The 26,165-nt window shown below is 48.3% G+C and overlaps 1 protein-coding gene across 1 annotated transcript in view; it reads left to right on the top strand.

Annotated features, from left to right (window-relative positions):
* The window catches only part of LOC118097274 (uncharacterized), a 148,925-nt gene that overhangs the window by 96,610 nt on the left and 26,150 nt on the right, over window positions 1-26,165 (top strand). The window contains exons 49-70 of the mRNA XM_088658187.1: window positions 811-1,062; window positions 2,447-2,638; window positions 2,761-2,985; window positions 3,966-4,115; window positions 4,715-4,818; window positions 5,456-5,673; window positions 7,822-8,042; window positions 8,806-8,952; window positions 10,168-10,332; window positions 13,269-13,420; window positions 14,149-14,317; window positions 14,607-14,715; window positions 15,304-15,449; window positions 16,192-16,317; window positions 16,594-16,773; window positions 17,625-17,849; window positions 18,258-18,384; window positions 19,104-19,303; window positions 19,636-19,848; window positions 24,327-24,472; window positions 24,588-24,715; window positions 26,030-26,162. Coding sequence (XP_088514313.1) covers window positions 811-1,062; window positions 2,447-2,638; window positions 2,761-2,985; window positions 3,966-4,115; window positions 4,715-4,818; window positions 5,456-5,673; window positions 7,822-8,042; window positions 8,806-8,952; window positions 10,168-10,332; window positions 13,269-13,420; window positions 14,149-14,317; window positions 14,607-14,715; window positions 15,304-15,449; window positions 16,192-16,317; window positions 16,594-16,773; window positions 17,625-17,849; window positions 18,258-18,384; window positions 19,104-19,303; window positions 19,636-19,848; window positions 24,327-24,472; window positions 24,588-24,715; window positions 26,030-26,162 — 3,728 coding nt within the window. The remainder of the gene's footprint in view (window positions 1-810; window positions 1,063-2,446; window positions 2,639-2,760; window positions 2,986-3,965; window positions 4,116-4,714; window positions 4,819-5,455; window positions 5,674-7,821; window positions 8,043-8,805; window positions 8,953-10,167; window positions 10,333-13,268; window positions 13,421-14,148; window positions 14,318-14,606; window positions 14,716-15,303; window positions 15,450-16,191; window positions 16,318-16,593; window positions 16,774-17,624; window positions 17,850-18,257; window positions 18,385-19,103; window positions 19,304-19,635; window positions 19,849-24,326; window positions 24,473-24,587; window positions 24,716-26,029; window positions 26,163-26,165) is intronic.

The following is a 26,165-nucleotide window of genomic DNA, read 5'->3' as shown; positions in this document are numbered from 1 at the left end:
TGCTGGAGGAGACTCTTGAGAGTCCCATGGACTGCTAGAAGATCAAACCTATCCATTCTTAAGGAAATCAGCCCTGAGTGCTCCCTGGAAGGACAGATCGTGAAGCTGAGGCTCCAATACTTTGGCCACCTCATGAGAAGAGAAGAATCCTTGGAAAAGACCCTGATGTTGGGAAAGATGGAGGGCACTAGAAGAAGGGGACGACAGAGGACGAGATGGTTGGACAGTGTTCTCGAAGCTACGAACATGAGTTTGACCAAACTGCGGGAGGCAGTGCAAGACAGGAGTGCCTGGCGTGCTATGGTCCATGGGGTCACGAAGAGTCGGACACGACTAAACGACTAAACAACAACAACAATTGGAGTGGATGAGTTGAATAATGTTTGTATATAGCAGACTGATGAATAATCAGAAATTTCTTAACTACTGTAGCTTTCCTTCTTCTCCTTCCTTCCTTCCTTTTTCTTTCATTATCTCCTCTCTTTCTCTCTCCTTCTCCCCTCTCCAGTCTCTAATTCTTCATCCTCACTTTCTCTCTGTTTTTTCTTTTCTTTTTCTTTTTGGTTTGTGTTTTTCTTTAGATTAAAACTTTAGTTTTGATTAAAAAGATACCGGCAATAGGTAGTAATCTTTGTATCCTGTTTTCCAAACTCTAATAAAATTTATTCTTTTTATTTAAAAAGTACTTTAAAGGTATGGTGTGTATCTAAATCCCTAAATATCCTCACCAGTTATGTGCAGTCCAGAGCTTTTGAGCAGTATAATAATGTGGATATAAATAAAGTAAAATAAAGCCTCTCTCTTTCCTAGGTCTTGTTACCTCTAGCGGCCCTTGCTTGCCTGGGTATTACTGCACCCTGAAAGCACAAGTACCAAACCCTGTTCACGATGAAAGTGGAGACATGTGCCCCGCAGGGCATTTCTGCCCCTTGGGTAGCAGCAGCCCAACACCATGCCCGAGTGGGACTTTTCTAACCCAGCCTGGGATGTTGTCCCTCAATGCCTGCTTGCCCTGCCCTGGAGGAAGTTTCTGCCAAGGAGAAGGTCTGGTCAGCGTTTCTGGTGAGTTCTGTAATCACCTTCCAGAGCATGCAGTGTAATTCAGATGCTGAAACAAGAGAAAGCTCTATAAATATACCACCGCCACTCCGCAAGCTGCATTGAGCTAAGTTTGTCTTGCACTAATCAAGCAGCCTCTTTTTTTTCTGGCTTCTGACCCAGAAAATAATTACATCTGATATGCAATTTGCATAGGGAGTTTGGGGTGAGTGGGTGGATGATTTAAAGCAACTGGCTTAGGTTAGAAATTACTGTTCATTTTCTGCACAATGGGACGCGAGGAAAATCCTTCCTGAGAGTCTGGAATTAATAAAGAAAGTGAAGGCTCTGAGCCCACACAGAGTTTCTCTCACCATGGACCTACTGGAAACTTACTTCCCCATCCCCATGCACAGGTATGGTTTTAGGCAGCAAGGCATCCGGGAGGTCAAAGAAAGTGACTTCCAGGTAGCCTTAAGACCTGGCACCTCTTCTGTTAGAAACAGAGCCCTGTGGTTGCTTTCCGAGCACAATTCAAAGTGTTGGTGCTGACCTTGAAAGACCTAAACGGCCTCAGTCCAGTATACCTGAAGGAGCGTCTCCACCCCCATCATTCTGCCCAGACACTGAGGTCCAGTGCCAAGGGCCTTCTGGTGGTTCCCTCGCTGCGAAGAAGCCAAGTTACAGGGAACCAGACAGAGGGCCTTCTCGGTAGTGGCACACGCTCTGTGTATGTCGGAACCAGGGATGAAAAGCCAGTGTCTCCCCTCTCAGCCTCGCCACTGCGCAGATCCATTGACCTCTGCAGCCCCGACATGCGTCTGTGACTCAAGCTGCAGTGCATGCTTGAGCACACATTACTCAGCAGCGTAAACTGCGCAACAGATGAGGCTTGAGGCGTGGCCATGTTTCTAAACTACACATTTATTATACATAAACCAGGACGAAGAAAACATGGCTCTTCTCCTTGCCGTCTTCTCGGAGAGAGACTGAAAACAAAAGCAATACAGAGCAGAAGTTCCGCTCACAGACTCCAGCAATCTGTGCTGGGATGTAAACAGACATGTGACATGTAACAATCCACCATATCTGCAACTCGGGAGGAGTGTGATCTCAACAGTGGAACACCCTCCCACCAGATGTCAAAGAGGAAAACAGCTACCAGACTTTTAGAAGACATCTGAAGGCAGCCCTGTTTAGGGAAGCTTTTAATGTTTAACGGACTATTGTATTTTAATGTTTTGTTGGAAGCCGCCCAGAGTGGCTGGGAAAACCAAGCCAGATGGGCGGGGTATGGATAATAATAATAAAATTATTATTATTATTATTATTATTATTATTATTATTATTATTATTATTAAGGCTCACCGTTGATTTGTGGTGGTCTTTGACACCCTCTCCTTTGCAGGGATATGTCACCGCGGCTACTACTGTGATTTGCTGTCTACGCATCCTGACCAGAAGCTCTGCCCCGAAGGATTCTACTGCCCCAAAGGCACAGGGTCCCCAGTTCCATGCCCTTCAGGAAGCATCAATCCCCACAGTGGGAAATGGGATCCCACAGACTGCAAGCTCTGTCCAGCGGGGCATTTCTGCAGTGGTATGTGCGGGAAATTTTCTATCCCCCCTTTTGAGGGAAGCGGGAGTCTTGACGGATTCTCAGCTGGCTTCTTTCTTAATGGAAAGGAGCACAGCCTTCTTTTTTCCTCTCAATGGCTTTAGGGCCGGGAAAGGCTGCCCCAGAAGGGATGTGCATCGCCGGGTACTATTGCCCCCCAGGACAGACCTCTGCCACACCTGCTTCCCATCGGTGCCCACGTGGATTTTACTGCCTTCAGGGATCCGTGGCTCCAGCAGCTTGCCAGAAAGGAACCTACCAATTGGAGGAAGGGAAAGAGTCATGTGATCTCTGCCCAGCCGGGTTCTTCTGTGAATCATCCAACCAAAGTGAGGAAATTGGAGGGATGTGCCCATGATGGTTGCTTGTTGTGATGTAGGTGCGGGGGATAGCTTGTTCCATATGTCTGTGAGCACCTCCAGGCTGTCAGTATTTTGCAGGAGGGAATCAAGCACATAATTGGGAAATTTAGGTTGGCACATTTAATACGTATGAAGGTGCTCTGTTGCCCTTGCACAACAAATCTGCTTTGAAAAAATAGACTTTTTGGAGTTAGGAAAGTGATAGTGAAACACATTGAAGGATTACCAAGGTGTATAAGCACACAACAGGCAAATCTGGATGAATGCAGGAGGAATGCTCACCATAATATTATCTCCCTGCTAGTAAATAAGAACAGATGCTTGATAAGAACTGGATATAATCTAAGCTCCAAGTATGTTCGCACATGACTCCTTTGTTACAACAGTTCTGCCAGCAACCAGTCTGTTTCTGGGTACGATTCAAAGTGCTGGTTATGACCTATGAAGCCCTCTGGATTAAGTCCAGGCTGTCTGAAGCACCATATTCTTCCATATAAACCTGCCTGGCCTCTGATATCTTTGAGGAGACCCAGCTTCTCTTAGTCCTGCCACCCTTTCAGGCACCCTTGGTGGGAATGTGGGAGAGGGCTTTCCCAGGTGTTTGCTCCCCAACTTTGGAACTTCTTCCTAGAGAAGCTAAACTGGATCCCTCCTTGTTGTCTTCCCACCGGCAGGTGAAGACTCTTTTATTCCAGCATGCTTTTGGGAACTGACAGCTTTTAAAATGCATTTTGGTGGTGTTGTGCTGTTTACTATCCACATTTTAACAGATTTTTTTTATATTGGTTTTAATTCTACCATTGTTTATCACTTTATATCAATTATCTTTTATACGTTTTAGTTTTCAGAGCAGAGTGCTGGAGATTTGTACACACAATTGTAACAATATAATAATGTCTTACAGAAAATGCTAGCAAGAAGTTTCTAAGCCGCTCTTTCATTCCTAGCTGCTGCTATCCAGGCCCCCAAGCCATGCCCTCTGGGGCATTTTTGCCCCCCTGGCACTACATCTGGCACAGAACACCCATGCCCCAGAGGCACAAATGGGCCCACGGCTGGTGCTGCTGAGGAATCTGACTGTCAGCCCTGCCCAGCAGGTAAGTGAGGGCCTGGGGCAAGGAGCATACAGCCCACCCAAGAAAGAAGGTAAGGCAATAGTGGGAAGAAGTCTAGCTCTTGGTGTGGTGTAGTGGTTAAGAGCGGTAGACTCGTAATCTGGGGAACCGGGTTCGTGTCTCCGCTCCTCCACTTGCAGCTGCTGGGTGACCTTGGGCTTGTCACAGTTCTCTGAAGTTTTTCAGCCCCACTCACCTCACAGAGTGTTTGCTGTGGGGGAGGAAGGGAAAGGAGAATGTTAGCCGCTTTGATACTCCTTCGGGTAGTGATAAAGCGGGATATCAAATCCAAACTCCACCTCCTCCTTCTTGTTCTCTTGGTTGCTCATACAAATGCTGTGCACACTGGGAAAGGGCCGCAGCTCAGTGGTAGAGTATTTGCTTTGCATGCAGAAGGTCCCAAGTTCAATCCCCTTTGGCGTCTCCAGGTAGAGAGACCTCCCTGCCTGAAACTCTGGAGAGCTGCTGCCGGTCAGTGCGGACAATGTTGAGCTAGGCGGACCATTGGCCTGACTTGGTAAAAAGCAGCTTCCTATATTCCCTATGTTCACTGCAGATTTATTTCCTCTCTTTTTTTAAAGGAATGTACTGCTCCTCTCCTGGACTGTCCCAACCGACTGGTCTTTGTCATCAAGGCTACTATTGTACCAGGGGAGCAGTCAACCCTGCTCCCGTGAGACACAGGGTGAGTGTAAATGGCAAGAAGCAGGATTAATTCATTACTAGGGGTGTCAAATGTGTTGGGCTAATTTTCACATCCCGAACCCAGATGCAGACCCCAAAGCAGCTATCCTTCAAAATATGTACATCTTCCATTTTCACGATGCAGTTCCCCCCCCAAAAAAAAACAACAACCCCCAAAGCATACACATTTTTGCACATTAGGAGAAGCTAGGCATGTTTTTGCATAAATAAAAATACTTATATTTGTGAAAATAATGCACAAAAATGCCTTCTATCAAGGAAAATAGCTTGCAAAAATGTTCATGTTGGTCAAAACTACTTACAAAATTGTGTTTTGGGGAGAAATTTGCACTAAAATGTTGATGAATTTTCATGATAACTTTTTTTAAAAAAGCAAATTGCACAACCTTGGACAATTTTACCAAGTTAATTACGCCTCTCTGTGGCTCACAAAAGAAACTTGAGAGAAAATCAATAGGCTCTTTGATGTGCAATTACTTGAGAAATGTTTTCTGAATCAGCTTGGCACAGTGATATCATCTTATTGGAAGCTCACATTTAAGACTTGGTTTAATCAAAATTGTTCAGCAACAATATTTCTTTCTCACTGATTTTATTTTCCTTTATTTATTTTTCAGGTGGATTCTTCCAGCTTCCTCCTAACCGGGAATGACATCTGCCCTCCTGGGCATTTCTGCCCCAATGGGACTGGATATCCCGTTCCTTGCCCACCTGGCTCCTTTTCCGCTTCTCTGGGTCTGAACGCAGAGAGCGAGTGCCAGCCTTGCCCAGCTGGACTCTACTGCAGCCAATCAGGGATGTCTGATCTGTCCCAGATGGCACCATGTAATGAAGGGTAAGAGGCTGTAACAGCTGCTTCCCTTGACTGAATGGCAAGCCAAGACTTGCAGGCAAGCTCACTTTGAAGAAACACAGTAGCCTCTGATCGCATGATATTCTCCATAAATAAATAGGGGTTACATGAGTGATGTAGACAGAGCTGGATAAAAAGAAGAGCAGCTGTCCTGGGTATTTGGGAGAAAGAGTATCATCAGAGATCCAAAAATACAATGAACTAATAGTGGCAGAGTAGTAATCTGAATCCAGCCCGGAGATACATCAAATCTCCATCGCTCTGCATGAACCCAAAGGAAAACCCTAAATTGAGAAGGGAGTGTTTGGGAAGTGCCTAATAACTATGATTTTTATTATTCTCCTATGGGAGCATCTATGGGGTCACGAAGAGTCGGACACGACTAAACGACTAAACAACAACAACAATGGGAGCATCTTAGGGCTCAGTATTAAGATGCAAAGAGCATCCAATCACAAATGGAAATGGGAATGGAAAAATGACTGCTGTTTGCATGTTCAACTGAGGTCAGGAACGGACATCACATGAACAGAATGTGGTGTCATGGGGGGGGGGGGGTTGGTCTGCAAACCTTACATAAAAATTATGTCATTTTCTACATTGTTTTTGAAATTTCCCTTCCATTGAAATGGATTGAAGTTAATTACACAGTGATTTACATTTGTGAGTTATGTTTTCTAAATCAGCTTGGCACAGTGATATCATTTATTGATTATATAGCCAATAGTGAGACAAATAACATGTGTTTCAGCTAAAGCCAAACTGTAATGGGACAGAAACAGCAGTGGTTTTGACAAAAAAGAGTATAGGATGGAAATAGCTACCTCCTTGCATCACTAGCAAAGAAGCACAGCACATTTCTGAGTAATAGACAGCCAAGGGAAACAGGTGACACCTGAGCTCTGCTGCCTGCATCCCAATCCTGGCTTTACCATTTTGATGATGAGAATGTTTACTTCTGCTCACCTCTTATTTTGTGGCATGGGGCCACTTCCTTCCAGTAGATTGGCTGCTACTGCCTGATATTTGTGTGGAAAGGGCTATAACTCAGTAGCAGAGCATCTGCTTGGCATGCTGAGGGTCCCAGGCTTGATCCCCGGCAGCATCTCCAGGTAGGTCTGGGTGAGAACCCTGCTTGAAACCCTGAAGAGCTGCTGTCAATCACTGGACACACTACTGAACTGGATGGAGCAATGGTCTGACTTGGTATAAAGCAGATTCTTAGATTCAGAAAACCCATCAACCTGTCTAGCTCTGTTGGTGCTGACCTTTAAAGCTCTTAATGGCTATGACCCTATATATCCAAAGAAGTGTCTCCTCTCCACCCCCATCGTTCAGCCCAAACACTGAGATCCAGCTCTGAGGGCCTTCTGGTGGTTCCCCTCATTGTGAGAAGTAAGGTTACAGAGAACCAGGCAAGGAGCATTCTTGGTAGTCGCACATACCCTGTGGAACACCCTTTCATCAGATGTCAAGGAAATAAACAACTATCTGACTTTTAGAAGACATCTGAAGGCAGCCCTGTATAGGGAAGTTTTTAATGTTTGATGTCTTCTTGTGTTTTAATTTGTTGGAAACCATCCAGAGTGACTGGGGCTACCCAGTTAGATGGGCAACATATAAATAAATTGTTGTTGCTGTTGCTGTTGCTGTTGCTGTTAATTTATTTGCTACCCATGATGAATTTAAGCAGAGGCATTCATGTCTCCTCAGACAACCATCTGCCAGGCTTTAAGCATGCCTTAAACTGAAACTAGAGGTGTGGATTGGACTCTGTCCTTCCAGCGTAGGCCCAGGTTCTTGACAAACCTTAGATTAGGGGTAGCAAAGTTGTGCCTTCCAAATCTTCTTGACCTACAGTTTCCATCCTCTTTGACCAGGCATCCCCAAACTGCGGCCCTCCAGATGTTTTGGCCCACAACTCCCATGATCCCTAGCTAACAGGACCAGTGGTCAGGGATGATGGGAATTGTAGTCCAAAACATCTGGAGGGCCGAAGTTTGGGGGTGCCTGTCTTTGACCATTGGCCATGCTGAATGGGGCTGATGAAGGTGGGAGTTCAGCGGCAGCTGGAGAACATCATGTTGGCTACTCCTGCCTTAGATATGTACTCCTATGTAATATTTGTAGGTGTGTTTGCCTTGAGGGAAATGCTGCTCCATGCCCCAGCGATGGGATTCATGGGTACAGATGCCCTAGAGGATTCCGTTGCCCTGAGGGTGCCATTCTGGAAGTTCCTTGTGAGCCTGGCATGTTTAGCCCCATGGTTGGGGCCAGCTTCTGCCTCCCTTGCCCAGCGGGTACAGCTTGCCCTTATGCTGCTACTGTGGAGCCACTCAGCTGCCCCAGAGGTGAGACACGGAGAGATTGCATTTAACTCCACTGATGGGAGGCACACTGTTTGCCAGAGGTAGAACACACTCCTTACCCGCTTTTCTTGACTGTCAGTGTTATCCACTATGATGCACAAGTCCTTTCCTGAGTTACCATGATAATTCTCCATCCCACACCCCTTCAAGATCCTTTGAATCAAATCCTTGTGTGCTGCAATTCTCCAAATGACGCACATTCCAGGGACCCAGCATGTATATAAAATCCTTGCTTCTCTCAATCTGCAGTCTTGATCCACACAGATATAGCTGGATGATAAGATCTGCCAGGGAGGGGACAAAGACATGCTTCCTTCCAGAAGGCCCTCCAACCATTAGCAACAAATAGTCTGTACTTGGCCAACTATTTTACATAACAAAGCCAGAAACTCACACCTTTGACAAGTACCAATAGCCTCTCCACCACCACCCTTCATTTTTTAAGGATTTGGTTGTTGTTTTGTTGGGGGCAGTTGCCTTCTCCCTGCACCTCACACTCTCTGTTTTTTTTTTTGTTTGGGGATGGATCTATCTTCTTACATTTCCAAATGTGCTCTCCAGCCCCACCCCTGCAAATGGGGACTCTTGTCTAAATCACCCCTTCCGTTCTCCAGACCCCTGATCTTACAAATTCAGAATTACTGAGCTGAAGGAACCTAGAAATTGCCCAACTCAACCACCAATCCCTTTACACTATAAATATAATGTGTACACACAGCCCCCTAATGCTTTCTTGCTTTGGCAGGTTACTACTGCCCAGCTCAGACAGCCATCCCTTTGCCATGTCCTGCTGGGACCCTGAACACCCTGGAGGGGGCGCTCTCCTCCAATGCCTGCAAACCATGCCCAGTTGGGAGGTACTGCAGTGGAAATGCTAACTGGGAACCTGATGGTAAGAGGTAGGGTTAGTTATTGCTCTGAGGTGATTCACAAGTCCTAGTAATGTTCAGCCACGGGGTGTCCAGTAGCATAGATGGCTTTATGAGAGAATCAGACACATTTCTGGAGGAGTTACCTATGAAATGGTTGGTAGTCGTGGAAGCTATTTGGAACCTTCTTCTATTGTATTCCCTGCTTCCCAATGTTTGGTTTTTAAATTATTGTCAAGTTACTTGTATTTTATAGATGTATAAGATGCTTTGAGACATCTTGTGCAAAGCAATGAATAAATGTAATAAATGGTGAAGATGTACAAAGGCAGGATGCCACTGAGAGCAGTTAATGGATGCTGTGCACATTGCCCAAGGCCTGTTGTGGATTATGCATAATGACCAGAGAATCTGCAAAATTCTATCCATATAGGCTCCTGTTTCAAGGTGTGTTGGAGAATATGTATATTGACCAGGTAATGTGCACAATTCCCTCTTTGTGGAAGAGTTATGTGCACATTCTCCATGAGACCTGGTGAATATGCAAAGTTCTCAGTTGATATGCACATTAACCTTTCTACTTACATGCCCCTTAACACACACAGAGAGATAGAGATAGAGATAGAGATAGAGATAGAGATAGAGATAGAGAGAGAGAGAGAGAGAGAGAGAGAGAGAGAGAGAGAGAGAGAGAGAACTCTTAAGGGAAAGCTTTCTCCCAGATATGCAAGGAATATTTTGAACTGAGGAGTTTTCCATTCTGTGCCACTCACCTTTATGTTGAAGTGGTATAGGCTAGATACAGTGAAATCTTGCAAGTACTTCAAAATGATTCAGAGGCTGCCTTGTTGCAGAAAATAAGAGTTATGGAATAAAGTAATAGCACACATCTCTGATTTATTAAGAGATTTCTCTTTGCCTCTATCAGATTAGTAGTTCATTCATACATCGGCCTGAAAGCGAGATGAGCGTCACAGCCCCATAGTTGCCTTTGACTGGACTTAACCACCCAGGGGTCTTTTATCTTTACCTTACCTTCATTCATACTAGAGGAAATAGAAGTATTGTCTTTCCCCCTGCCCCCAGAAAGGTGTGGCCCCTTAATCCATATATATGTGAACAACACAGGAGCAAGGTGTCTGTTCTGAGCTAACCTTTATAGGGGTACCTTAACACTGTTTGCACTTCGTCATGTGATGTGTCCACAGCCCCTGAGAGTTCTGTTTTCCAATTGGCAGGTCTGTGCTCCTCTGGGTATTACTGTTCAGGGGCAGCCTCTGATGCTGTCCCACAAAGCACACCTGAATTTCCTCTTAATGGACCCTGCCCACGGGGGCACTATTGTCCAGAAGGCACTCTGTTTCCTGTTCCCTGTCCAGTGGGCACTCTGAATAATGTTACAGGTGAGTGCAGCATGGGTACTCCATGTTCAAATTTCAGCTGCTGCCGCACCTGACTTTCTCTGAACACAAGGAGCCCAGTTGGTAACCTAGCATGTAAGAAATGTGCCGAATCTTTGTTCTTCTTCAGTGGAGGGGAAACATGAAAGGGAAGGGTCATAACTCAGTGGTAGAGCACCTGCTCGTCATGCAGAAAGGTCCCTGGCTCAATCCCAAGCATCTGCAGGTGGAGATGGGAAACCCTGGAGAGCAGTTGCCAGACAGTGCAGACAATGCTGAGCAAGGTTTGCAAGGTTTACGTGCAGACACAAGCATATTTTAGGGTGGAACCAGTTCGAAAGCATGTCAAAGTGCAAGTAGATAAATAGGTACCGCTCCAGCAGGAAGGTAAACAGCGTTTTCGTGCGCTGCTCTGGTTTGCCAGAAGCGACTTAGTCATGCTGGCCACATGACCTGGAAGCTGTACGCCAGCTCCCTCAGCCAATAACGCGAGATGAGTGCCGCAACCCCAGAGTCGGTCACGACTGGACCTAATGGTGAGGGGTCCCTTTACCTTTACCTAAATGTTATTTCAGCAAATGCAAGGTCCCACTACCACATTTTTCAAGATACCCAGAGGGGTTCTGAAGCAGTGGATTGGCGGAAGCTCTTACTTCCCCCACCTTGCCCACCCATTTCCATTTTGAAATCAGGTGGGATAGGAAAAATTAAATCTGTTGGAGAGACATCTGTGTGAGAGAGCTGGCTAGAAAGGTTAGTCTCGCATTCCACACATTGATTTCCCTCTTTGGGTGGCCCCACAGCACCCACACCAGCTTTATGAGGGGTGCATGGATACCCTCTAGCCTCTTCCAATGGCCATAACCAGTGGTTTTTTTTCTTTAAAAAAATGTTTAGGGGTACTCTCATTTTTATACTCGTATTGAAATACTGTCCCTCAATGAAGCCAAACTTAGATTCACGAAATGTTTAGGGGTAGGTGTACCCCTGCACCCCCCCCCCGAAAAAAGCACTGGCCATAACCACATCATACATATAAAGCCCTCTTATACCCCTTTAACTGTTATTGCTTCCCTCAAAGAATCCTGGGAAATATAGTTTAAGGGCACTGGGCATTGTAGCTCTGTGAGCAACCTCCTCATAACTCCCATCCCGCGAGTGAACTACAATTCCCAGAATTCTTTGGGGACAGCCATGACTAATTGAGTGGTATCAGAGCGTTAAAAATGTATGGTGTGGTTGGGACCAGGCATTCAGGCACATGAAGGGGCAAACAGGAACAAAATGAGGAGATCCTTGATGGCGCTGTGCACACCAAGCACGTCCCCTGGACAATGTCTTCATTTTATTCTGAAAGAGGCTACCTTATTCACAAATAGGATTTCTAATACAGGGGTGGAAATCCTAGTCAATTAGGGTTCCATAACCTTGCACACAAACATAGCTGCCAAGTTATCCCCCTTTTTAAGGGAAATTCCATTATGCTGAATAGGCTTCCTTGCGAGAAAAGGGAAAACTTGGCAGCTATGCACACAAATAGGGCAGCCCCCTTCAGACTCAAGTTGGCTGTGCATTGCCTGGCACATGCAGCATCCTTTGGAGGGGTGTGGCTTACCGTTCATGTTTGCACTTGCCCCTTTACAAGTTCAAACTGAACACCTACAGAGGGCTCACCCTTCCCTCCTAAAGGCCAGCTCCATCCTTAGTCGCAGAAGACAGCAACCTAGTTCCAATGCGCTGAGCAAGTGCAAGCACTGAAACCCAGTGTTTAAGCTGAAAAGCAGAGTTTGGCAGATGAATCAACTAAAGACACTAAAGTCTTAGCTCAAGGTAGGCAAACTGTGGTGCCTCCAGCTGCTCCTGGCCTACAACTCCCCCCCCCAATCTCTGGGAGATAGCACAGTCAAAGCATGAGACTCTGAATCTCAGAGTCATGGATTTGAGCCCCATGTTGGGTAAAGATTCCCTGGAGAGCTGCTGCCAGACAATACTGAGCAAGGTTTGCAAAGTCCAAGTCCCGTGTCAGGTAAAGATTCCTGCATTGCAGGGGGTTGGACTAGATGACCCTCGTGGTCCCTTCCGATTCTACAATTCTATTATTCTATGAACATTTGGAGGGCCACAGGTTGCCTTGCATGGTTAGCCAATGGAAACTATTTTGAATTGGCGTGGGCATATTTTAATCAGTGAAGCTGCCTCTTGGGAAATCTTGTTCAGTTTGGGTTTTGATACATTACTTTAATAGAAGCAAAAATAAATGAATTAAATAAAAATTGCATTTTCTTTCACCACATGTAGGCTTTTGTTTATTAAACAGTTGATAGTCTTATCATCTGATATCTCAGTTGTCTCTTTATTGAGCTGGTGATGATATGCAAATGCATTTAACATTAATAGGCTAGCTAATTCAGTCAATCAGTTAATAGATGTGTCATTCATCAGCTAAAACTTTTTTCCATCAGAGATAGCAGAAAGCCCACTAACTCTCTAGCCACGTAATGTGAGCCAAACTGACAGCTGCACTTTCATCCTTTCAAAGTTAAAATCTTTAAAGTAACTTGTATTCTTGGCTTGAACCTCTTGGTTTGATATCGAAAATCAAACTCTCAAATCACAGGCAAAGCAGACCTGGAAGATCTTCACACAGTACCTTTTGTATTTTAAAGTTTTAGGCTATGTACACATTACCACTTATTCAGGCTCCAGAGCATTCCCACAACCATCTCACAGGATGGCCATGCTCCGCAGTTGTTGTTGGCATCTATCTGTCTTGAGAGACAATGGAAGAGTGTGCCTTCAGGGATAATTTTCTGTTGGAGAATTACAGCGCCTGCTGTGGCTGTAGAGACCGATACAAGGCAGCGACTCGGTGCAAGGCAGCTTCCTATGTTCCTCATTTCCAGATTAAACTGATCTCTGCCAACTTTTGTGTCCCGCAGGAGGTTCCTCTCCAGACTGCTGCATCCCATGCTATCCAGGATTCTTCTGTGCTGGAGTGGGTTTAAGTTCACCTACTGGAACATGTGCTGCTGGTTTCTACTGCCCAGCAAACTTCAGCTCCTTCAGCCCAACGGCATTTATCTGCCCTGAGGTATGGAACACATGCTCTGTTGTCATGGGCTTTGCTATCACAATTTATGGGAACCAGGTTATCATTGGGTTGCTTTATAGGAGGAAGCCCTTAGTCTCTCCAGGTGTCGTGTTGGAATGAAATTCCCCCAGACAGCATGTCTAATGGTCAAGGATGGTGAGGGATGGAGTCGAGCAACAGCTCGAAAGCCACCAGTTCCCTACTCCAGCCTTAATACAACCCCATGGCAGAGCATTGGATTTGACAAAGGAGGTTTGGTAGCTTGGGATATTCTCCATGGAAGCCAATGTGAAGACTGTTGCTTCTTGACACAGGACCACTCTGGAATGTTCTGAATAGAAAAACGAAATCAGAAAACTGGGTCGTGGGATGTTTCTCCCCCACCCGGCCACAGATGCTGTAATTAGATTTGCGTGTAAAAAAAAAAAAAGCATTGGCAAGCCTGTTGTCCTCTGGATAGTTTTGGATCCCAACTCCCAACATCCCAGGTAGGGCTGGGAATATCCCCTGCCTGAAACCCTGGAGGGCTGCTGCCAGTCAGTGTAGGCATTATGGAGCTAGATGGACCAATTGTCTGGCTTAGCAGAAGACAGCTTGTGTGTTTGTGTGTGGGCAGTTACGGTAGTTAATTATTTTGTCTCAATTTATTTCTTCTCTCTCTCTCTCTCTCTCTCTCTCTCTCTCTCTCTCTCTCTCTCTCTCTCTCTCTCTCTCTCTCTGGTCTCCAGGGGCACTTCTGCCAGTCTGGGGCTGCCTATCCAGCCCCTTGCCTCATCGGTGAATACCAACCAAACCGGGGCTCGGAACGTTGCCTCCCCTGCCAAGCAGGCTTCTACTGCCATGAGGCTGCCACAGGGAAGCCCAGACGCTGTCCACCACATTCATATTGCCCTGAAGGTACAAACAGCAGCACACTAACCAGAGGGCCACAAGCTTTAACTGATGTCACTGACCCATCACCTAAAGTTTCATTCACAAACTCTGAATGCCAGTTGCTAGGAATCTCAGTTGGGGAAGAGTGCTCTTGTGTTCAGGTCCTTCTTACGGGCTTCCCATAGACACCTGGCCAGCCACTGTAAGAACAGGATGCTGGACTAGATGGGCCTTTGATGTAATCTGGAAGTGCTCTTCTTAAGTTGCTGCATACTTCACTGTTCTGTGTGTTTTATATGTCTCCTTTCCTTAGGTACTTTGTTTCCTTATCCATGTCCCGATGGCACTTTTACTCCCATGGATATGTCCGGCCTTCAGGAGGAGAGGGGATGTCTTCCCTGTCCTGTGGGTCACTTCTGCAGGTAGTGAATCCTTCCCACTGCCTCAGCAAATTCCATTGTGCTGTCTTGTGCTGCTTTCTTGTTGTTCGGCTTCATTTAATTTTACTTAATGCATTTGTTTTTATCCTGCCTTTCTTTGCACCCACAAAACAGTCCATCAAAACAGCTATAAAGCCAGGGATGTAAGTAAGTTGAAGCATCAGGTAACACAATCAGTGAAGGCAAGTGCAGGTAGGGACTGAGTAGGAAGAGCAAACAGTCTCTCAGTGTAGACCAGGCATCCCCAAACTGCAGCCCTCCAGATGTTTTGGCCTACAACTCCCATGATCCCTAGCTAACAGGACCAGTGGTCGGGGAAGATGGGAATTGTAGTCCAAAACATCTGGAGGGCCGAAGTTTGGGGATGCCTGGTGTAGACATTTGAGGGCATATTTACTGAGATCTTTCATGGGTGTTATGGAAGGGGCCAGAGGGCATGTTGACAACCCTGGTTTATACTGTAAACTGCTCTGTGAATTCATTTTGAAAAGTGGCATTGAAAAGGTATAGTTTTAATGAATAATGCCTCTTCGCCATCTAAATAAATCCCTACCACTTTCTCTGCACTAGGAGAGGACGAGTGGAAGGGAGATGTGCTGCCGGATTCTTTTGCCAAGAAGGGAGCCCAGACGCCACCCCACGGGGCCATAACTTCACCTGGAGCCCCCTGGCAGACTGTCTCTGGGGTCAGGTGTGTGCAGGACCCTGCCCAGCAGGTAATTAAGCCGTCTGCCAAGAAGCAAGCACATGATTGAAAATTCAGTCCAGCCAGAACACAACGAGAAATGGGGATTTAAAAATCACCAGCTCCTGAAAGTTTTGATGCTGGTGTTTATGTTTACTCAGAAGTAAGCACCACTGAACTCATTGGGGCTTACTCCTTTCTAAGTGTGCGGTAGGATTTCAGGCTAAATGTAATTTCATCTTATTTTGGCTTGCACAAAAATATAGTGGTACCTCTAGTTACGAACTTAATTCGTTCCGGAGGTCCGTTCTTAACCTGAAGCTGTTCTTAACTAGAGGCGTGCTTTCGCTAATGGGGCATCTTACTGCCGCTGTGCCACCAGCTCATGATTTCTGTTCTCATCCTGGGGCAAAAAGTTCTCAACTCGAGGTCACTCTTCCAGGTTAGCAGAGTTTGTAACCTGAAGCGTTTGTAACCTGAGGCGTTTGTAACTCAAGGTACCACTGTAATGTAATATTGGCATCCAGGAATTTAAAATATAGATCCATCCCTATTTTTATGTGTGTGTCTGAATATTCAGAGAAATTCACACAAAAGTGTTGATGAAACTTCTTGAGGTCTTTATAAAAAAAATAAGTAAATGTGGAAATGTGAAGAACCAAACTCAAGAGTGGAAAAAGGAGGAACTGGCAGGAACTGAAATGGAGGGATCTCTCGGTCCTAATCTTTACCACAAGGCATTAAACTAAATGTGTTTCCTACTTATCACCCAGGATTCTACTGCCCAGAAGGCTCAGAGGCACCCATTCCTTGTCCAGATGACACTATTGGCTCTGCCCCAGGTGCAAGACAAAGAGAAAACTGCCTGCCCTGCCCACCAGGCCGCTGGTGTAAAGCAGGTCAGAATTTATTTCTGGAGTCCCCGTCCCAAAACACCTGTGTGAGGCATCCCCTCTCTCCATTCAGAACTCATGCACACCCAACCAGGGACAACAAGCTTGCCTGCCTTTGTGTGTCATTGGATTCCAACTCACATCATTGGCTGTGCGGACTGAGTCTATTGTGAGTTGTACTCTGACAACATCTGTAGCCTGCAGGTCTCCCATCCCTGCCCTAAGCACTGCAAGTCTATCCCTTTGAACACCTTCATTCCTTCTCTCTCCCTCTCTCTTCAGGGGATCCAGTAGCCTATCCATGTCCTTATGGATACGACTGCCACGGAATGAATCACACCACCCCCGGTGGACCCCGGGCCCTCCCGCAGTGCCCGAGGCAGGCTTTCCGAACAGAAATGGGGACTGAGAACCCTATTGATTGCCAGCCCTGCTCATCAGACCATCTGTGTGCGGCCACAGGTAAGCCCCCAACTTGAGGCCCATTTCAAAACTCAGTCTGCAAAATTCCTGTTCAGCACAAGAATGATGGAGCAGATTCCCCATCCAGGAGGTGGTTGAAATTTCAAGTTAAATGATATGAAAGCAGAAATGTTAACAGTAGGAACCTTTAAGAACTTTCTTGTTGTTGTTGTTGTTGTTGTTGTTGTTGTTGTTTTATTTAGCGCATTTGTACTCTGTTCTTCGGCCAGAAAGTTCCCAGAGCGATTTACATGCAATCTGTTAAAACATGAGATAGCTTAGTCAGGAGAGCATGAGACTTATTTTCATGGGTTCAATCCCTGTGTTGGCCAAAAGTTTCCTGCATTGCAGGGGGTTGGACTAGATGGCCCTTGTGGGCTCTTCTAACTCTATGATTCCATTACAGTACCTGCCCGCAGGCTTACCATCTTAAAAATAAAATAAACAACACATAACACACAAGGGGGAAAAGACGGGGAGGGTAGAGGAGGAAATCAAACTCAAGTGCCAATTCTGAAAAAATTGTTCTTATAACGACCAACTGGCACAGTTCAGGTTCAATCCTTGCCACCTCTATTTAGAAAGGATCAGCTAAGTAGGTGATTCTGTAGGAATTCTGCACTGGAGAGCTCCTGCCAGTCTGAGTAGATTGTGCTAAGTAGTTAAATAGTCTGCTTTGGTATAAGGCAGTTTCCTATGTTTTCCCTGTGGTTTTTGAGAACTGGGCCTTGAGAACTGTTAAGCTTGCCCCACAAGCAAACCAGGTTTTTTTTTAGCAGGGGTGTTATAGTGAGGTTCTTTCTTCCTGCCCCCTTCCACCTTAAATTGTTTCCCTGCCTTTCATCCAACAGGAGCCACTGCTTTCAGAGACTATCCCTGTGCTCCTGGCCACTGGTGCCCAGGAAGAAGAGAGGCTTTTCTTTGCCCACCTGGCACCTTTAGGACCCAGCCTGGTGCTACATCTTTGGAGGACTGTAACACCTGCCCTTCTGGGTTTTACTGCCCAGACCCAGCAAAGTCAGGGGTACCAAACATCCAGGGCATACCTTGCGAACCAGGCTATGAATGCCCACCAGGTGAGATGTGATCCTCCATCAACTCTTGAGCATCACAGCGCTGACAATATGGCTTTCAGTAACTAGTTGGGCATTCTCCCCGTGATACTTTCTGGGTGTTTTGTACTTGTGAAGACCCAGGACGTGTAGGCTGAAGCAATACTCTTGTGTACATGCCATACATTTAAAGCACATACCAGTAGCTTCCTCCAAATAATCCTGGGATCTGAAGTTTGTTGAGGGTTGCTGGGAATTGTCGTTCTGTGAGGGGTAAACTCAATCCCTCCTCCATGGGAACTCTGGGAGTTGTAGTTCTATGAGGGAACTGGCCATGGTTCTTTGGTAGAAGCTGTGGCTGCTTAAAGCCAATGGACACTTCTTTAAATGCATAGCGCAGGTGGGACATCTATTGTGTTTCCTTTCCTATAGGTTCACCTAGTCCTCAGATATGCCGGCCTGGCTCTTACTGCGGACCTCGCACGGGGGTTCCTCCCCTGTGTCCAGTAGGGTATTACTGCCCGGAAGGGTCATCCACATACAACATTCCGGGGCAGCTGTGAGTATATTTCACAGGAGGAAAGACTCCACACCTCTGGAAAATTCATGCTTTAAAACCAAACATATCGTTCTGGGGTATCTGACCCCCTACCCACCCAAAACTTTGTGTATTTCATAGATACTGTAAAGCTGCTTCAGAGTTGCAAAATCCCACACATGTAATTTGGGTGTCCCGTTCAGCATAGCCTTCCTAGTGGGGACCATCTCAGTATGACTAACAATGTGACCCTGTGCTTGTATACTCTGAAATAAGTTTCCCTGTCTTTACTGGGCCTTTTTTCAAGGTAACTGTATATAGGGTTGCAGCATCAACCCCCCCCCCAAAAGCTTTATTTAACAGGAGGAGGATTTTTTTTATTAAAAAAAAACTAATAGAAAGAGGCTTGCTCCACCCCCCTGCTGACTTTTTACTCAAATGCGAGCCCCCCTTTCCATGCCTCTGTTCTCCTCTGAAAATAGCAGGGAAGAACTATATGCCAGTATACCACTTTACTCCTGTGATTTTCCAGGTTAAAGGGTCTGCAAATTGATTTTTTTACTGGAATCAGATAACACAGAAATGAGTACTAAACATGGACTATCTTCTATTACCTTGAATGACCAAGTGAAAGGATAAATCCATTGGGGGATACTCTCCATCTTCTGCAGAAATGTGAACTATTCACAGGAAGTCCTATTTGTTCTCCGACCGTCCTCAGCCCTGCTTCTACTTCTCAGGTGTGTCTATCCCCACTACTGCCCCCTTGGCAGTGTGCATCCACTCCTGTGCCAATCCGGTTACACAGCCCTGAACACGACAGGCCTGAGAGACTCCTTTGAGAAGAGCTGCAGGGCATGTGCGGCCGGAACCTATGGTGGCAACCTGGACACCATTCCACCCTGCCAGCCCTGCCCGCCGGGATTCAGCTGCCCTGAAGGTGATTGCTCCACACAATACCACAGAGAGCAGGGAGATAGTCGAGGTAGAGAAATTGGTTTCAAGGTTTGCTGGGGGAGGACACAAAAAGAGACTTTCTTTTGAGCATCTCTTTAAGAAATGCCACATTTAAAATCTGAGCCAGGAGCCAAAGAACATTGGGTTGCATCAGGGTAGACCCATTGAAATGAATGAACCTCCAGTAGTCACCTCCATTAACTTCAACGAGTCTGCTCTGAGTAGGACAAGCATTGGAGACGACCCATCATTTTTATACCACAGGATTGTCTAGGTCCAGAGTGAGAAATTCCCATTCTTCCTCTTCCCCCCCAGGTACTGCAAGTTACCTCCAGCATCCTTGCCCCCGGGGGTATTATTGCCCAGACCTGACCTCTTCCCCCAAGCCCTGCCCTCCTGGTACTTACGGGAACAGTAGCCTAGCCAAGCGGCTGGAGGAATGCCACCCCTGCACTGCTGGATCTTTCAATCACCTCCCAGCTCAAACTGGGTGTTTTCCTTGCGGCAGTTCATCGACATCCAATCCAGGTGAGCCCACCTGTTCCCTGGCTCAGTTCCCTTCATTAGCATCATTTGGAGCTTGAAATGTACTCGGAGTCGAGGGACCCCTCTGTCCCGCTCTCCTCCCGGGTTCCTCCTGGGAATCGTCGCCGTAGCTGGTCGCAGTGGCGGCGCCAGCATTGCCCCCCTTCCGTTAGTACCTCGTACGACACGGGACCGGTCACCTTGGTGACTGTGGCGGGTACCCATGCTGGGCCTGCCCCAAAATTCTTTGCATACACTGGGTCCTGGGCCACAAATGTCCGGGGGTTCCTGCCTTTCCCCACCACTACCTCATCCTGAGCTCTGTCGGGGTGAAGTCGGTCCAGTCTAGTTGCAAGGCGCCGGCCCATTAGTAGTTCAGCTGGGCTCCGGCCCGTCGTTGTGCTTGGGGTGCTGTGCTGTGCTAGAAGAAATGCGGCAAGGCGGTATTCCCAGTCCCCTTGTGTCATGCGGCGGAGGCTGTCCTTGGTGGTCCGCACCATGCGCTCCGCTTGGCCATTGGTGGCAGGGTGGAATGGTGCTGAGCGGATGTGGCGGATGGCGTTCTGCGCTGTGAAGGTCTGGAACTCCTCTGACGTGAATGCGGTTCCATTGTCCGAGACGAGGGTGTCAGGGAGCCCGTGGGTTGCAAAAAGCTTACGTAGTACCCGGATGGCTGCCGCCGTAGAAGTGGACGGTACCAGTGCGACCTCCAGCCATTTGGTGTAGGAATCCACCACTATGAAGAATGTTTTTCCCTGGAAGGGGCCAGCGAAGTCCACGTGCAAGCGTGACCATGGATGTCGGGCGGACTCCCAGGGCTGGACTGGGGCCCTTGGGGGATCCGGGCGGGATTCTTGGCAGGTCTGGCAGTGTTGTACCCAGGCCTCTATCTCTCTGTCAACCCCTGGCCACCACACATAACTCCTGGCAAGGGCCTTCATCCTCACTACCCCTGGGTGTGTCTCGTGTAGGGCTGTGAGGACCCTTTTGCGGAGGGGCTGGGGAACAACAACCCTGCTTCCCCATAACAGGCACCCCTTGTGGGCCGACAGTTCATGTTTGCGGTTTGTGTAGCCAGCGAATTCTGGCCCGGGGCTGCTGCTGGGCCATCCTCGCCACACCCAGTCCAGGACCCGGGAGATGACCCTATCTTTTGTGGAATGGTGCGCAACTTCTTGTGCCTGAATGGGTCGGTCGGGAAGCAGCTCCAGGGTCATAACCTCTTGCGCAGGCGCTGGGTCGGGGCCTGTTTCTGGTAGTGGTAGCCTGCTGAGGGCGTCTGCGTGGCCCATCGCCTTCCCAGGGCGGTGGATTAGTGCATACTGGTAGCCGGCAAGGAAAATTGACCACCTGAGGACACGTGGAGACAACACTTGGGGGGTCTGCTTCTCGGGGGCAAACAGGCCAAGCAACGGCTTGTGGTCAGTCACTATGGTAAAGGGCCGCCCATACAAGAAATCATGGAATTTTTTTACGCCCTTCACGATTGCCAGACCCTCCTTGTCAATCTGTGAGTAGTTTCGTTCGGCTGCAGCAAGCGTCTGGGAGAAGTATGCCACCGGCACCTCTCTTCCATCTGGGAGTTGGTGTCCCAGGACAGCGCCGATGCCATAGGGAGAGGCGTCGCATGCCAGCACCACTGGCAGCCTCTCGTCGAAGTGTGCCAAGACCGAGTTCGAGACGAGCAAGTCCTTGACTGCCTGGAATGCGGCCCTTTGTCGCTGGCCCCACACCCAAGGGGCCCTTTTATCTAGGAGTCTGTGTAGGGGCTCCGCTACCGCTGCCTTATGGGGAAGGAAGGCATGGTAAAAGTTCAATAGTCCCAAGAATGACTGAAGTTCGGGCTTGCTCTTGGGCGCTGGGGCCTCACAAATGGCCCGTACCTTGTCACCGGTTGGATGGACCCCTTCTGTGTCCACCTTAAATCCCAGAAAGTCCACCTGCGGCACTCCCAGTAAACACTTTTCCCGCTTCACCTTGAGGCCCGCCGTCTGGAAACGGTGCAGGACGGAGCGGAGGCGGTCCTCAAATTCCTCTGGTGTGGGCCCGGCGATCAGTACATCATCGAAGAAGGGGGTGACGCCAGGAATCCCTTTAAGGAGAGAGTCCATTAGATTCTGGAATATGCCTGGTGCCACGCTAACGCCAAATTGCAGCCGCTTTACTCTGAATGCCCCTCTGTGCGTCACAATCGTCTGAGCCTCTGCTGTGGCTTCGTCCACAGGCAACTGTTGATACGCTTGAGCCAAGTCCAGTTTGCCAAAGATTTTTGACCCAGCCAGGGTGGCGAGGACATGGCTGACCACTGGCACTGGGTATGCATGGGCCGTGAGAGCCTTGTTTATGGTGCATTTGTAGTCTGCACAGATGCGGACCGAACCGTTAGGCTTGACGGGTGTGACAATTGGAGTTTCCCAGGGGGCATTGGGCACCGGCTCCAGCACTCCTTGCTCCACGAGCCGGTCCAATTCCTCGTCTATGCGGGGTTTCAGGGCGAACGGGACCCGGCGGGCCTTGTGCCTGATGGGTCGTACAGCGGGGTCTAGCTGTAGGGCAATGGGGGGTCCTGTATATCGTCCCAATGCCCCATCGAAAACCCCTGGAAACTCTTTGCATATGGCGTCCACGTCCACTTGTAAGCTAGTGTGGTTCACCCCGGTAACGGCTAGCCCCAGAGGTCCAAACCATGCCAGTCCCAGTAAGCTAACGTAGGGGCCCTTAACTACCAGCAAGTCCAATTGTTGCTTTCGCCCTCGATATTGCACCCTGAAGGTCCCCACCCCCATTGTAGGGACCTTACGTTTCTGGAAGTCCCGGAGGGTGAATGGGGCCGGCCTTAGTTTGGGACCCCCATTAGGGCACAGTTCCCTTAATGTTCGGGCCGAGATTATGGATAGAGTTGAACCCGTGTCCAGCTCCATGCGGCATGGGGCTCCCTCTATCTGTACCTCTATATAAATTTTCTCTGTGCTGGGATGGGGCAACTGGAATACCTGGTAGTCCGTGATCTCCGTCGAGTTGCCTTGGTGCATGGTGCCGTGTGACCTGGGGCTCCTGGGTTGGTCATCTGATGCTTGTCGACGGGTGAGTCGAGCCCGACACACCCGGGTGATGTGTCCCAATTTTCTGCACTGCCTGCACTCTGCGTTGCGGAAACGACAGGTCCTCCTCTCGTGGTTCTCCCCGCAGCTTGCACAGTTCCCTCCTTCTCGTCGAGGCTGCTGTGGTGTGTGTGCTGCTTGAGTGCGCCGCTGTACTCGGTGTACTTCCTCCCTGTCAAATTCGGATTCGTCGGTGAGGTCTTCGTGGTAGACCCTCGGTTGGGATGGCGGGGCCGGTCGTGCCTCTTGCGTTGACCTCTCGGCGGCTTCGGTTGCCAGGGCTTCCTCCAGAGCAATCTGGAACGTGAGGTCTTTTTTGGCGTAGAGGCGTCGTTGCAACATCTCGTCCCTCAGGCCACCAACGAGGCGGTCACGAAGCATGTTCTCCAACTCTGAGAAGTTGCATAGCCGGGCGGCTTGGCGGAGGGAGGTCACAAACCCAGTTATGGTTTCCCCCGGGGCTTGCCGCTTTGCGTAGAAGGCATTTCGGCAAGCTACCACCGAGGGCTGTGGTGAGAAGTGCTCCTTCAGCCGTTCCATTATTGTTTTGTAAGAGACGGTAGCGACATCTCTAGGTGCAAGGAGAGCCCGGGCGATTTCAAACGTCTCCTCTCCACAGATGCTGAAGAATGTCGCCCTCTTCATGGCATCGTTGGTGACTTCTTTTGCTTGCAGGAGGAAGTTGAAACGGGCGGCGTACCCTTCCCAGTCTCCTGATGCTGGTTTGAATGGCGAGAAGCTGCTGTCGGTTGCCATTCTGGGTTCCTTGGGTCCTGGAGCTGAAGCCTGGATGCACGGTGCGATGCAGCGGTGCAGCAGGTGGCGGTGCTGCGGTGCAGTGCATGGTGGCGGTCAGCTCAGCAGGATCCCACCTTCGTCGCCAGTGAAATGTACTCGGAGTCGAGAGTGAATTTCATGCTCTTTATTCAGCTCATAGTCATCAAGGAGAAGAGGAGAAGAAGAATGGCTCTTTTCCCAAAACCATCTGCTTATATACATTATTTACACAATGGGCCTTGCGTGATTGGCTACTTCAGGGCTACACCTGTGGGCCAATTATATTGTGGATTGACTTCTGCCTGCAGCCTGATTGGCTGCTCCTACAGGCCAATCAGGTAGCAGATTCACTTCTGCCAGCCGCCTGATTGGCTGCTCCAGCAGGCCAATCAGGTTGCGGATTCACTTCCACCTGGAGTTGGATTGGGTAGCTCCCGCTGATTCTGAATCCTATTGTTCTAGGATTCAGCTCAGTACATAACAGAGCTGCTTGCACAAGGGCTTCGTTTCTGCAGTGTGCAAACATTTGCAGATAAGGATTGAGTGCATGCTTTTTAGATGAGTAGTCAACCCCCCCTCTGAACCTCAGCTTGCCTCCTCAAGGTGCTACCAGCTGTACCTGCCATGGTCTGAATCGGGCTTTCCAGGAGTCTGATGGCTCTTGCATTTGCCAGGTGGGATACCTTTACTTTGACGAGAGAGGGAAGAAAACACCTGACAGCAACAGTGACCAGGACTGCCAGCCCCAGGTGATGCACCATGGCTGTTGGTGTGTGTGTGTGTGTGTGTGTGTGTTGCTTCCTAGTGGCATCTTTTATAAACATTGTGCCAGTCTGACTTGCCCCTTTCCTTCCCCTTCTGCAGGTAGAGGAGCGCTGCGCTCCTTGGGAGGTCCGCTTAGCATCCACCCGCAAGTGTGTGTCCCCTGAGCACTATAACTGCTCTCTGGTCTGTGGTCCATCAAGTGGTGAGCTCCACGCTGAACTTGGCATGTAAGCACCATCTTTTCAGGAAAGCATTACTGGGTACCAGAGAGACAGGTTCTTTTCTTAGCAATCAGGAGTGTAAATCTCAGCAAACTCTTATGCATTTTTACCATTGCTCGGATTTTTCACATGGGATTAAGTATGATGTGACAAATGTCAGCACTCTGGCCTCCTCCCCCTTGCCAGCAGTCTCTGCATAGAAGGCAAAACAGAAATGAAAAATGGGAGTCACTTCACACATTGTTTCATTTCCACATTTAGGTTATACATTTACAAATAACTTCCCCAAAAAAGTACATCTGGAAGCAGGTGCATTTAGACCAGGCATCCCCAAACTGTGGCCCTCCAGATGTTTTGGCCTACAACTCCCATGATCCCTAGCTAACAGGACCAGTGGTCGGGGAAGATGGGAATTGTAGTCCAAAACATCTGGAGGGCCGAAGTTTGGGGATGCCTGATTTAGACAGATTTATTGTTTTGATTTTTTCAAATTAAATTTTTATCACTTCCTCCCTCCCTCCCTTCCTCCCTCCCTCTTTCCCTTCCTTCCTTCCAAAGGAGCTGAGCGAGGAAGATGTGCCCATTAGAGAGCCAGAATTGGCTGCAGATCCCCACACCGTGTCAGAACCTATGTTTTTCTGCCCAAATATGTATGAAATGGACTTCATCTCAGTCTCATAAGCTTCACACCCAAATTCCATGTCTGTTTGCTTGCACATTTTACCAGATCATTCTTGCAGCCTTACCATGTCAACATCCACCACTGGTACCACCTCCAGTGTCTGGTCTGAGAGGACAGGGCTGCTCCTGTCTGCGCATTGGCATTCCTAGCCCAGCTGCTACCGGGTGCGGCGCTCTCGCGTGGCACCCCGTAAGGCCGCCAAGCACCTGTGCAGCACCCCGTGTGGACTGTGCATGCGCGGGATGTCATGTGTGCACAATCTGCACAGAGCGCCGCTCACGCAAGGCAGCCCCTAACGGAGTGCCTCTCGCGCACGGCAGCCCCTAACCTGTGGTCACCCAGGTGTAGGTGAGACTCCAATTCCCAACAATGCCAGCCAGCATGGTCAATGGCCAGCCATCAATGGTCAACTCCAATAACACCTCAAGGGTACCAGGTTCCCTAACTCTGCCTTGCGGTCTACATAATTCTTCACCTGTGGCCCCTGCATCTCACAACACAGAGATCTGCATATTTCTTAGTTCTGGCACCAGCAGACACAGCTGACTCCCAGCTTATATGAAAGTAAGCCTTTCAAGCCTATTTCCCTGGAATGGAGATTCAGACAGAAGCAGCATTGTTTCCTCTCTGCTTCCCAGGTGCCACTGTGAGCAGTACATCTCCGCTGAAGAGCTGTGTGATCGGCTATGCCTCCTGAGAGCTCCACAGGTTTCCCTGAGATTTGGTCCAGAGAGGGAGCTGCTTCTAAGTGTTGACGGGACTCAAGAAAGAGTG

Source organism: Zootoca vivipara, chromosome 14 (assembly GCF_965207765.1).
Source record: "Zootoca vivipara chromosome 14, rZooViv2.hap1.1, whole genome shotgun sequence".
NCBI lineage: Eukaryota > Metazoa > Chordata > Lepidosauria > Squamata > Lacertidae > Zootoca > Zootoca vivipara.
This window is presented reverse-complemented; position numbering and strand designations above follow the sequence as displayed.